This window comes from Enoplosus armatus, chromosome 14, assembly GCF_043641665.1.
Source record: "Enoplosus armatus isolate fEnoArm2 chromosome 14, fEnoArm2.hap1, whole genome shotgun sequence".
NCBI classification, from domain to species: Eukaryota; Metazoa; Chordata; class Actinopteri; order Centrarchiformes; family Enoplosidae; genus Enoplosus; species Enoplosus armatus.
The window spans coordinates 6358482-6372636 of record NC_092193.1 but is presented as its reverse complement, the minus strand read 5'-3'; the positions used below and the strand labels follow the sequence as shown (position 1 = coordinate 6372636).

Sequence of the window (14155 nt, the reverse complement as noted above, 5' to 3'; positions counted from 1 at the left end):
TGTTGCTGATTGGTGCCTGGAAATTAATGAAATCATGTTTTTTCCAGTCCCGCCCACTTCAAACCAGTAAGAAGAGCAGAGAGAAAAAAGGAATACATGAATAAACTCTCATGTGAATTAACCAAAACTGTTGTAACTTTGGCAGAAATGTGTGTGTTCATGTTGGACCCATCGCTCATAGTAAGAAGCTGACAGGTTTTGGTGGCTTTAAAGGTAGCCCTTTAAACTAGATTTTTACACCTTGAAGCCATTTCAGTTTATATCGTGGTCCCTAAGGGTTAGTTACCCACATTGTCTGGTGGATAATCCAGCCTTGGATGTAAAATCAACCTGGATTACATGTGTCATCTCTTAGTGAAATGAACATGTTTACTCGGTGGCTGTTTCTAACCGTCTAAACCTTCTGCTTATCGTGTATATCATTAACTTAACGCTCTCTCTTTTCTATTTTGTGTCCTTGCAGGTTGAGTGACAAGCCTGCTGTCCAATCGCCACCATGATAGCCACAGGTGGCCTGCTGCGCATGAACAGGCGCCAGGACTCCCTCCGCTCTAAAAACCGAGCGGAAAACAAGAGGAAGCGGAAATCCAAGAAAAAGAAGAAGAACGATGTGGTGGTGGTGAAGGGGAAGCTCAACCTGTTCTCCCCAGCCGGTTTGGTGGCTGGTGTCGGAGTTATAGTTCTCATGGTGGGGATTTCCATGGCTGTACTGGGCTACTGGCCCAGCCAGAACCAGCAGGAGTACCAGGAGCGCCGCAGAACTGGAGCATACCACACCAACAGGATGAGCTACTCCAAAAGCCCACCTGTTTCCTCTAACTTGACCCGTGCTAAGCCTCCCTCCGGCCAGACTGATGTATCCAACCAGAGCCATTCTAACAGCAGCACCCCCGACCCCTCCCGTCACTGTGGCTTCCTGTGTGACTTCCTGGATAATTACCTGTACTCAGACAATCTGAAAGTCTTCGGACCGCTGGTGATGGGCATCGGCATTTTCCTCTTCATCTGCGCCAACGCAGTCCTCCATGAAAACCGAGACAAGAAAACCAAAATCATCAACCTAAGGGACATCTACTCCACAGTTATAGATCTACACAGCATACGGTCAAAGGAGTACTCGCCTCTGAATGGTTTGGTGAACTACACTCAGTCCAGGAACGCTGAGGGCCCATCGGGATCATTCCCTGCAAGCGGGATGCTGACTCGCAGCTCCTGGCCCTCCACTGGACTCGGTTTCCTGGGCGAGTCAGGCGCCGATGAGGTGTTCAGACGCCCGTCGTTGGCTAGCAGGCCTCGTAGCTGGTCCAGAGATGTCCAGACCTTCACGGACACTGTCTACAGTATCTACAAAGACTACAGCAATAGCAGCGAGCAGGCCCCACAGCCCCGACAGTGGGAGACCACCTCCATCGTCACCTCCTCTGTGAACGCTTTCACCCTCCCTGTGATCAAACTGAACAACTGTGAGGTGGAGGAGTCTGAGAGAGTGGAGGCAGAGGGACGCTCAGAGGAAGGGGTCATTATTGAGGCCGTTGCTGAAACCATTAGAGAGGAAGGACAAGCCAGCAGCGGCCAGACTGACGAGGCGGACGCCAAGGAGAAGGACGCCTCGACAATGGATTCCCCACCGCCCCATCAGAGCCACGAGGAAATAACCACAGACACAGCTGGCCAACAGGGGGTGCCACAGGCTCAACCTCAACCACAGTGGACCCAGCTGTTTCCTCCATCACCTGTTGCCAGGGCGATGGGGTCACGGCTGTCGCTCAACTCCCTCACGGATCAGCCCAGGTCTGCGCGCCGCTGCAGCCTGTCTGTGTCTGTGTGTCGTCAAGGCGACAGAGCCAGGCGCTTCAGCTGCCCTCGTCTGGAGCGCTCCAACAGTAAGGGCTACATCAAACTGACAGACCTGGGGGGCGAGTCCTTCGAAGCCCCCGACACAGACACTTCTTTAGTGGCCACCGAACAGGAAGTAGCAACGGGCGCAGCAGCAGCGGCAGAGGAAGAAGCTCAGGGAGAGGACGGTCTGGTGACACCCAGCACCTCTGCAGAGTCCTAGACTCATATTTTTTGCTGATGAGCCTCTGAAAACTCTTTGATGTCTTGTTCTTTGCTTCAATCCTTCTTCTCTGATTGCTGATGTGAAGCCGGCCATTACAGAGGACAGGAAACGTGGAGCGTAAGCAGCTAAAGGACTATTGAAACATAGCCATGAACACTCAAGAGCAAGGCGCTTTATAAATACCACATCCACAGCTCAATATTCAGATGTAATTTTTCTATTTTTTCAATGTAGCAAGAGCAATACTAAAGACTTGTAAGAAGATTTAGTAAAGATTTGTAAGAAAAAAAAGAGAGAAAAAAGAAAAAGAAAAGAAAATGTGATCTGAGTTTTATCTTTTCTTTTGTATAACAGTCGGGCAAACATTGTAGCTTGTAGAATTGCCAAAACTGTCACTGAGAACTACTGTCCGACATGTTGTACTGTAGCATCAACATATGCCACAGAAAACTAAATAGTCTAGAATTGTTTCTCTACATTGTTGTGTGAATACCACGTGAAAAAGGTGAATTGAATTGAATCTCAGGTAGACGTTTGGTTTAGGATCGGGACCTTGAGGACAAGGTCTTCCCCTCTGTGCACACTTGTTTATATAAAACATTCATGGTTGAATAAACTTGACTGTAACACCTCCTGTCGGTCTAATAGGCGTCCTTGTGTGATATTAGATTATATGCAGCGAATGCAAAACAGTGTGTTTGCTCCAAATACAGCACATTATCAGCATTAAATGAAATTAAAAAGATGAAAAAACGTTGGACTGTGAGTGATTAAGTGTGTGGCAAACCTACAGATGGTATCTGTTCTCCTGCACTTTAGCTGCACTTCTCATTACTGGGAAGGACTGCAGTGGTATTGATGTTAACATTATCTGTGCTAACTGAACTGAGACCAGCAAGCTGTAAGTGATGTTTACAACAGTCTTTTGAATCACTGGCTTCACTATTTAAAAACAATAGACATCAGCTGAGGCTTATCTGCTGATTCGGATGGGCGACAAATTAAAGGAAAAAAACGAAATACTGTATGTGGCTCCAAAATATCCCAAAGTTGTTCAACTGGGTTGAGATCTGGTGACTGCGAAGGCAAATAGCATATGATTCACATCATCTACATTCATTATGTTTCTGCACTTATTTATTCAGGATTATCCTTTAATTTGCCCCCGTTTGTATGTGTTTCTTCTGAATATGACACCACATATGTGCATATTGTTGTGCAAATACTTTGCACATAGCTTTCTGTGGCGGAAAGAACTTCAAGTAGAGTATTTAGGTGCAATTATAAGGTACTTGTACTCTTTTTGAGTTCTTCCATTTTATGCTATTTCATACTTCTACGCAATACATTTCGGAGGCAATATTATACGCTTTACTGCACTACATTTAATTACTTTGCAGGTTTATGTTTAACATACAAAGTACACTCAGTTGCTAATTAGGCACACCTAGCTAAACTAATACAGCCTAATACAACAGCCATGCAATAAATCCTCCCTTCATTACGGAGCCTCAAACATGACAATAAAGTTGAATCAACACCTCTCCAAAGCAGTTTCAACAACAACTGATTATAGCCTTCATAACTGTGGGATGTATTGCAGGACTGTTGTAACAGCCTGCATTCATTTTAGCTAGGTGTACCTAATAAACTGGCATCTTAAAAATATGAGGGTAATAAACTATATAAATAGCATAATGAGTAATAATAATGAGTTTTTTTGGCTTATAATACTTTCTTACTTTTACCTAAGTAACATAAATACAATATATGTGGTCAACATTACCTACAAGTTAAATTGAGTCATCTTTGCAGACTTATCATGAAGCATCTGATGCAGCTCAGCCTAACAACGCCATCTAGTGGTCATGTGACACAGCGATTATCGTCAAGCATGGCCCCTCTTCCTGTAAACCACCACCAGGTGGCACCGAGACTATACTGGGTGAGTCGTCATCGTGGGCGTGCCAGTATAAGAGTAGTATGGGGGCGGTTTTTTTCAGACGGGGGGGTGGGCGGGGTTAGCACGGTCCGTCTCCGGGAAGGTTTGCCAAAGCAGGCGCTTACAGGTGTCTGGTCCTTTTCACCCGGACGAGCCCCGCGTTGGGATTCCTGGTCTCCGGTAACACACACACTGGTGTTGGTGTTTAGGGAGTGTTTTTCTTCTCAGAAGAGTCAGGTAAAGTGCTCGGTGGTGTTTAATAACAGTTGTTTGTGCGCAGTTTGTCACTTCTGTATATATCAGTAGTAGGTTGAGTTTTTGCATGATTTGGGGAGCATTAGGGTTGTTAACATGTTTGAAAGGTGATATCCAGAATCTGACACGACGTGTGTCCACTCAGTAATGTTTTGTTTCATTTCCCCATGTGTCTTTCTGTTTCTAACACCGGGGTTTCCAACACACCGTGACCTGCTGCCGCTCCTCCGGTGACTTGGAATGTGAAAATGGTGAGTGCAAGAGTTCATTCACAAAAGAGGGAAGTCTAACACCTTTTTAAAAATGAGGCTGTTCACACATATTAGATAAAGAGGTGTGCAGCACAGACATTTTTCTGACTGGATAAAAGAGACATCAGCTTCTCTAATAAGGGCTATAGTGTCAAACAGAAGGCCGGAGTGTCATTTTAAGGGTTAAGGGTCACTAGAGGAATCCCAAATGCTGCATTACCTCATTCTTTAAAATCTTTAAAACAATACTGGGCCGTACAACAAGTTGGTGTAGCAGTTTAAAAGTGAAAATCACTACCTCCTTGGCTGTTCTGGCGTTTTAAAAATGTTCAAATTTGTCTGTGACATTTGGTCAGAACCCCCTCTGAACATGCTGACTGTGTGCCGGTGTCATGGTGACATGTCTGAGGTCTGTATCAGCATTTTTCTCGGGCGGTTTCTTAACTCATTTCTTCTAATAACTGCTGAGCAAACACAACTAGTTTTCCTTGACACACACACACACACACACACACACACACACACACACACACACACCTGATCAAAAGTTTGCTGGGCACTGGCAGACAGTTCAGGATGGGAAGTCCTCACAGCATGTGTTTCCGCTTGTATTCTCCCCAAAATAGAAATGTGCATGAATCAATGAAGGAAGAGCTAGCTCTCTCTCTCTCTCTCAACTGTACATATAGACTAAAAGAGGTACTTAAACTTTACTGCATGGTCGTTTTTATCAGTCTGTTATGTCATAGGGTCCATATGGCTGTAATTTAACTCTTATTGGATATTTTTAAGATGGACTATTGCTTTTTATAGTGCCACATGGTCGTTCCTACAGTTTGGCAGTTTTAGCAGCTTTATGAAGTTGAATGATGAAGGTGAATGTACAGGACCAGGGAGATAAGGCTGGGCAAAGTCCATGGGACTTGTCATGTTCATTGGCTGGCGGTGGCGTGTATAGTCCTGCACGTTTCCCTGTAAGGTGTTCATGAATAGATGATTGGAAGTATTTGCTGAGCTGGTACTTCTGCTGTTGCCATGACTGAGTTACTTGTCTTGAAGAGACCCGAGTATGGAAAATGTTTTAGGCAGAGGAGGTAGAGTTGTTCCTCCCATACAAGATATTATTATATTATGTGCAAAGGCGGTTGATTTCCAGAAAGAAACGTTTGATTCCTCCTTGAAACAGTAATTCAGTATAACTGAAACTCTCTCACAAAGCCAGAAAGGCCCTGAAAACTTGACATCAAATCTTAAACTGCAATAACTTTTAAACTTGTTAGGAAATAGTTGCTTATTTACACAAGTTCCGGTGCAGCATTATCATTAATTTGGAGTTGTGTTTGTGTCCAACTGATAAGTTCAACATTTACTCTTTTAGCTCTGTTTGTGGTCTCTACCACCAACACCTGAGGGAGATATTCGGCTGTTTAGTTGCTAAATGCTTCACTATGTTCACCAGCTAATTGCTGAGCATGTCAGACTGCCGCTTGGTGCTGAGCAGGTCATGTACGGTGGGTTTTTAGAGCTTGTTGAGTGAACCAATAGAGTAAAGTTGCGGCTTGGACAGCTAAACAATGAGCTGAAACTCGATATGAAGCTCTGTAAAGCCGAGGGGGGGGTACAGATTCAAGTGATAATTGTCTACAGGTTCATCACTACGAGCGTCCCCTTTCTCTTTGTCATCACAATATACATTTTAGTCAATATTCATGACTAAAAAAGCAACACCGAAGTAAAAACAAAGGTATTATTATAGTATAGTCTTACAAGTCAGTAAAAAGGTGTTCTTCTAGGATCCTGTCACATAGTAAGAAGCTGATTGGGGGCCTACTTAAGGTGGAATTCCACGTAGGAAACAGAGGCGTTATTTCCAAACAAGAGGTTTCCAGGATGCTGATGTTTCCCAGCACGTTAGCTGGCAGCATACGATGGAAATGCTACACTGTTCGTCATAATCACTTGACTGTGAATTCAAAATGGGAAGTTGCACTTACAGATTAGCTAGTAAACACTGTCATACATACTGTAAATTACGTGATACCAGCTGTAGCATGGGGAAAGTGTATTTTGTGGGTCACCATGTTTCTTGCCTGGTTTTTCCAAGCCAGGCCACTGGAACTCAGGAAGGTTGTAATTATGGGCAAGCAGAGGGGAATTTCCAAAATCTGACTTTGACTGGAATGCAACACCAAAACTGTATATTTCATCAGGCTTAATGTTTGTAATGTAAGGCCAGTTTTTGTGACCTACAGTAGAGAACATCTTGTGACCCCAATGACCTTTGCTCAGAATCAGGGAATGTGTTCCTCCTAGAAATTCCCTTTCGAATGTTATTTCATTCCTTACTGTCTTTCAGGCGCCTCTGCACCTCATACAGGATGACATAACAAGATTAAATCTTCTCTCTGAGTTCAAGGAAAGAGTCATTCATGCTCACAGTTATTGCTTGAACCGCTGCAGGCTCTAAGAGGCTGTACAGGACAGGCTGTTTTGATGTAATGTAGCCAGTGATGAAGACTATCTCTGACTATTCATCTTAGGAATTTAAATCAATACCACTGTCTGTTCAGTTGATGATCAACGGCACTGGCATTGTCCTGGAGGAGAGGACATTATTTTACCTGATGCGCTTTGATGCTGTGACTCATTGTGCTGTGTTTGACAAAATGAAGGATATGAAAGAGCCGTGTGAGTGTGTGAAGTCAGAAATGGGGATTAAAGGTTAAAAGAAATAGTCTGCAAATTTCTGCCATTATCACGATTTAGTGATAAGACATGCAAAGGTTGGAGTAAAGTAATTTCTATAGACAATCTTTGGAATAAAAGGGCTGAGCCAAGTTTTGAGTTATTACATTAAACCCACTGCTTCCTACAGTGCACATACTGTATGATGAAGACGTTGGGTCCATTATTAAACTCCCAGTGGAATAAAAAAAAATACCTTTTTCTCTCTCTGTAGTCAATTGTTCATACATTACCTGCCTTTTAACAATACATTTAAAACTAATCACATTCTTTTCATCGTTCTTACAACATTTTTTAAAATCTAAACCACATTATTTTCACTTCTTAGGAAGCGACATACCATTTTGCATAATGTTTTACTCTGTGGCAAACACAGTATTTAAAACTAGTTAACAGTTATTTTTATTATCAATTAATCTGACAATTGTTTTTTCAATTTATCAGTTGATCGTTTTGTTGAAAAATGCCCTTCACAATATCCCCAAACCCGAGTTAACATCTTGAAATGTGTTGTTTTATCCGACCCACAGTGCAAAATCATTCAATATTCAGTTTATTATCATGTATGAAACAGAAGCATCAAATAGTCACATTTGAGAAGCTGGAACCAGTGAAATTTTGACATTTTTGCTTGAAAAATGACTGAAACAGGTAATCTATTATCAAAATAGTTGTCAATTAATGTTATCTTCATTGACTAATTGATTAAAGGCTTAATTGTTTCAGCTCTAAAATCAATAGTACAATAACAGATTGGCATTCCACTCATGTAAAACCTAACCCTAAATCTTTTCCCAAGACACCATCTTTTGCATCTGCATGGCTGGAACTAATATATTTAGATAAATGAAATGATTAGTTTATTGACAGAAACACTGATGATTGATTAATAGTTTCAGGTGTCTTTTAATGCCAGCTGGATCCAGCAAACATTTGCTTTTCTTTGCCACATTTCATTGTAGATATCTAATGTAGAACATTTTTGACTGTTGGTCGAACAAAACAAGCAATTTGAAGACGTCGCCTTGGGCCCTAAAGAAATTGTGATATGCTTTTATTTTTTCCTAGACTAAGCGATTAATTGAAAAAATAATAATAAGCAGATTCTTGTTATTTTTACCATAACATCAAGAGTATCAGCCTAAAGTATAAAATGCAAATGAAACCATCAGCACAGATTTCTTGTCCTCAGGTGTACAGTCATTCAGTCAGTGAGCTGAACTTCACACGTGAGCGCAGTGCTGCTTACAATCACTAAAGCCTTCGGGGGCTGAGATAAGAGATAACAACACATATGACTCAATCTTGTTGAGAGGAGAGATAAGCTTATTGGGAGTGTTGTTATCTCCCAGTGTTGCCCGATCACTTGAGAGCAGTATGGCGCTGTCTTGGCCTTTTTATAAAGCTACAGCTCCTGGGATGGCACCTTGACAGTTACAGGGTATTTATAGTGGAGAGTGGGGGGTTAGCCTCTGACTGGGCTCTCTTTGAAGTCCTCCTCAAATGTGTTATTGTAAAGGAACTTTTGTTTCCTGCCAAAAACTGATACCGCTTTGTTATTTTGTTAGGAACATTCAGGCACTGAGCTTCCTTTTATCCTTTCTTAAGTTTATCCAAAGTTTTTTTTTCGAGTATTATCTAACTAAACACAGCAAACACACAGATGCATTATAGCCCAGCCGAGGCTAGTCGATGCTGGTAACGACGTCTCTGCCGATGATACTTTGGTTGATTTGTTTTTTATTTTGACCAAGATTGGCCGATATATGCTAACATGCACAACTAAGATGGTGAACACGGTAAACATAATACCTGCTTGACATCAGTTTGTTAGCATTGTCATTGTGAGCTTGTTAGCATGATGATGTAAGCATTTAACTCAAAGCACAGAGCAGATGGCAGGGCTGTAGATTCTTAGTCTTGTTTTAACATATTGTATATTGTTTTATTTTAGGTTTACGAATCAAAAATCAGTCATAAAAATCTAATTAAACATATTGTGTCCTTTTTGGTTTAGAAAGAAAAGACATGATCCAGTATCGTGGACTATGTTGTCAAAATGAAATCAGCCTCCTGCTTGGAGGTCAGGCTATTTAAATTGCTCTGCTAAGCTGAAACACTGATATCCATAGAAACCTCGAAAAGGGAAGAGTGATTCTAAATACAGCTGCAGTTTTTTTTTTTCCCTACCACACGTTACACATGTGCTGCCCCTCCCTTTCTCTAAAAATGCCTTGTCCGCAATCACTTGACGGGCACAATCACTGTCCTCCGACTTTCCAAAGGTTACAAATGCAGACCACATTTACGATTCCTCAAGATAAGATGTGCTTCCTACATGCAACAAAAAAAAAATATGAAGCGAGTGCTCCTCACCTTCTGAGAAATAATCCCTTTTCATACTAATCTGCAGTCTGTACCCTTGGCTTTACATGAAAGGCAGCCAAAGTGGAGAAGACTGACTATTTTAATAGGAGGTGTAGTGTGACGAGGTTGTGCTCAAGATAAGAGGGTTTGGTCTGGGAGCTTTGGCCCAGTTTGAGGTGTCAAAGTCGGACTCTAATTTGGCATGTATGCTTGCTGACCTGCAGCCCTTTGGGAGTGAAGGCGTTTACAGCTGAGTAGAGCAGGACAGCAGGGGATGGTGGCTTTGGTTAGTTAGGGTTGAAAAAGAAAGCTGGAGCCAATTCACTTGGAGTTCATTCGGTTCAAAGTGCAATTTGTGACCGAGATTAACATGATGGCCATGAAGGCTCCATTCTCAATAATGGATTCATATATTAGACAATGGAACTTTTTTTTTTTTTTTTTTTTTTTAGATTGAAGCATCAGCCGGAGAGTGCCCTAATTAGAGATGACTTTATTTCAGGACAACATAGATTAGCACAAATGTAGTATGCATCATGTAGTGTAGCGAGGGTGCTGTAAAGTCATGGCGTCTCTGTGTGCGAAAGCCTGAAGACAAAATGGGAATGTGATTCTGTTTTGGGCCCCCCACCCCCCTTGTTTTTTTTGTTTTTGTTTTTTAATTGGATCACATGGGTGATTTCCCATGTATTGTAAGGGACATGCTTCAATATAATTATGTATTGATGAAGGGCCAACTTGCTCGTTCTGGAAATTGGATTTCTGTAATGAGGTTCATAAGGTTACTGATTTTAGAGACGGAGTATATACACATACTCATACACACCAGGATTTGCTGATTAGAATTTGAGGCTCCCCCTTAAACTTGACATTGCAGAATGACCTTTAAATAAAGTACTGATTTGAAATAATAATAATAATAAATTATTTTACGTACTTAAGTTGAATTGAACTGAGAGGTCAGTGTAATACAACTTCCTTCCTATGTAAAGTTTAAAATCATGTGAAATAAGCAACAGTGGCAGTATTGCTCGTTAATTTTGCATGAGAAGGAAAAAATAACCTTATGTTGTAATACTTGAGAAATCACATTCAAGGTTAGCTGAGTTCAAGGTTAAGGTTAAGGAGCAGATGGGCTGTACAGGAAGTAAGTGTCTGTACACAGCAGAAAAAAGTGAGGAGTTAAGCAGCCACATAAGCTAAGTAGAGTCCAGAGATCACATGTTGTCTGTCTTGCGTGGTATTAATCATTCTGCTGACCAAGGGCTGCTCTGGAGGCTCTGAGGAGTCATAGATTTGCACTCAGACTTATCTTCAAGTCCTTATACATACAGAGAGTGAGGACTCAGAATGTCAGATATCTGTAAAGAGCTTTGGGCCTGATGTTTCTGTCAACCTTTACTGCAAACATTTCCATAAAGCGTCAGTTATCTGTAAGACTTACATTTTTCCATTTAATCTAAACTTCCCATAGATCATTGACAAAGTGCGTGATACTATGACGTAATAAACACATCACTTCCTGTGCAGTGGAGAATTTTTCCTAAGAAGGATGTCATCATTACATTATCTAAAAAGAAAAATGAAGACATTAACTGAAAACATGTGATAACAAAGTTCAATACCTTTTTTTTTTTTTTTTTTTACATCTGACAGGAAAACAATAAAACTGGTCAGCAGTTACTCACTTTCTCAGAGGAAGGCCTGAGTGTGCTGCCTGTTTTTATATTACACATTAATCAAAGGAATTGAAAATAGAAATGAAGTATGCTTGACTGTCATATTCCAGTGCTTCTGTTCACAGAAATGCTAAGTGGATATGTACTTTTCCAATCTGCATAATGACTTTTCCTGGAATTTATTGTGATTTTTGAAACAGTAACGTCGACCTACTTTTCATACTGCCTTTGCTTTATAGGAGTTGTCTCGGTCCTGGCTTTTTTTTCTTTCTTTTTTTGGAAAGCTTTGCCAGTACTGCCGATACCACTGAAAACACTTCACATGCTTTTTTGCAGCTTTCATCAGCTATTAGCTCACCAAAACAATGCCATTGATTATAAAACTGTGAGCAGCAGCTTCTCAGCACAAGAGGTCAAACGAGCCAACTGCACACCAGCAAAATGGACTACAGCTGAAGTAAACAAGTGACTGATGAAGAAAGTCAGACAGTAGATGAAGAGCCAAATAGTTTTCTCATGAAACAAGGCCTTAAATACTAGTGAATATTAGACTTCGGGGGGAAGTTCATCTGTTTTTGCTAGATGTGCCACATAAACCTTAAAAGGCTAAAATTTATAATGGCTACATTCTATTTAGATGTGCACATTGCTTGGCTATGGTGTTGTGCCTTTACACAATGTCTACACAGCCTGCGTAGCGAAAGCAGCACATTAGCTTCAGTCTTTTTGTCTGTATCTACACAGGATGCGTTCAAGCACAGTATTGAGTGTAGGTCATCTGCGTCTCGACAGCACTCGCAAGCAAGGAAATAGACTTGAAGTGTAAAAATATACTTCGGGTTGCGTTTACAAAAGCAAGCCGTTACGGGTTGATTTAAAATAGAAGCGTATCTGTTCTGTCAGACGCACGTGAGATGGACGACTGAAAGAAAGGCTGCTGAAACGCAAAAATGTCACCGCTGTATATTCTTGCATTCGCTTTTCGTTAGCCAGACTTCAGTACAGTAGGTTTGTTTTTGTAAAGCACCTTGAAACATGCTTTAGAGATGAAACTGTCCTGACTTCATATCTGCAGAAGTCATAAAAATAACTAAAAACATTCACAAATTAAAGCTCCATTGCAATTAGCTGTTTTTAACAATGCCTGTATGTCAGCGTTGATGTTTCCTTTGGAGACAAGCTAGTGTGAAACCCTTTATTTCCAATCTAAGACTGTTTACTGCATCACAGAAGCACGGTCACCACCCACGGGCCAGACAGGCCGAGATGAGCAATGTCTCAGACGATGAGTCGGGTCATACTACAATACTGCGCCAGACTCCACCTGCTCTAAATGTAGATAACTATTGTTTGGCTGTGCAGAGAGCAGACATCCCAGTTAGTTGTTGTTGTACAGTATGTATTATAAGAGACGCATTGTGGTGATTCTCATGTCAATTTGTTGTTGGATTCTAAGGAAGGTTTATCATTTATAATAGTGCCTGTGCTTTAAAAACAAGAAATGAGAGGGGAAGTGAAAGAATCTAACTTTTGAGAAATGGTAGAAGTAGTAGTATTAAGTGGTCACAACAACCAAGTACTTTTACCATAAAGATCGTTGAACCTATACGGCTGCCTCTCGTCATATTGTCACCTAAGTAAAAACACATTCTTAGGCCTTCTATGGTTAATGGAGCTGTCACATTAGACTCAGCAGTGAGTTGTTACAGTGCCACTGTAAGAAAACTATCCTTCTTACAGCCCTCCTCAGCTATTATTTCTCCTCCCAGCATCGAGGGTAACAGGAATATTTTGTTACATCTATTGTTAAGCTGCTGCAGCTCTAAACCTCACTCTCTACTGAAGTTGGCGTTTTAGGAATTCAAACTTGCACGTGAAGTAGCTAAATCACCCTTGCAGTGTGAATTACATATCTTCAATGTAAAACATTAATTGTTGTTGTCATTGAGATTGTTTTATGAGCTGTGCTACAATTAGCCAGAAGCTGAATGAGGAGCCAGCTGTCTGGCTGCTGTACATAAGAGTTGCACTGTGTGTGTTATTACATTTACCCTCCACTATCTGCAAAGCATGCCTGCTATGTGCCTGTCACTATTTAGGGAATTCATGTACGACTGCAGAAGAAAATTCTCCGAAGCCGTAATGTGCATGACTGTGTGTTTTTACATTTGCACAGCGTACAGTAAGTGTTGGCATGTGGTATACTACTTGAGCATGAAAGCAATTAGATGAAATAAAAGTCAAATGGGTGAGTTGGGTCAAGTTCCCACTAGGAGGCAAAACCCACAAATCCCTGGAGGGAACAACCCAGACACTAATTAAAAACATGCTTTTATGTCTGTATTTGTGCACGCACGCCCACATGTATGAACCTAGAGGAGGGTGCACGTGTGTCAGTATGTTCATGTGCTCACTATTGGCTTGTTTTAATATGTCTTGGATTATGTTTTTCAATTTGGAGAATATGAGAAAGTACTCCAGACTGGGCGCATACAGTCAGTAAGTCTTTGAAATTCACTTCTAGTGTTTTGTACTATATTCAGTTCAGTGATGGAAGAAGTATCCAGGTTCTCAGCATGTAAAAATACTTCATTATCTAGTAGAAGTATTAGCAGCAAAATGTAAAAGCACTCATTATGCAGCAGAATGGCTCCTAGTTAGTGTTATATTATATTACTGGATTATTGTTACTGACGCCTTAACACATAAACAGCATGTTTACGTTGTGGCTGGTCAAGGACGAGCTAATGTTAACTACTTTACATACTGTAGAGTAGTTTAATCTATAGGAACGCATCATATTTTGTTAGTTCATTAAAGCTTTTGATGATTAAAGATAAATAATCAGTTTTGA

General features: G+C 41.1%; 2 protein-coding genes across 2 annotated transcripts in view; both read left to right on the top strand.

Annotated features, from left to right (window-relative positions):
- The first annotated feature begins 496 nt into the window (after positions 1–496).
- On the top strand, positions 497–2145 carry LOC139297072 (transmembrane protein 200C). The gene has a single exon (XM_070919658.1). It carries the CDS (start codon positions 497–499, stop codon positions 2057–2059), a length of 1563 nt encoding a protein of 520 aa, XP_070775759.1. The 3' UTR covers positions 2060–2145.
- Positions 2146–4373: 2228 nt separating this feature from the next.
- epb41l3b (erythrocyte membrane protein band 4.1-like 3b) overlaps positions 4374–14155 on the top strand; it is a 51305-nt gene continuing 41523 nt past the window's right edge. The window contains exon 1 of the mRNA XM_070919511.1: positions 4374–4510. The gene's annotated coding sequence lies outside the window, so the exon portion shown is untranslated. The remainder of the gene's footprint in view (positions 4511–14155) is intronic.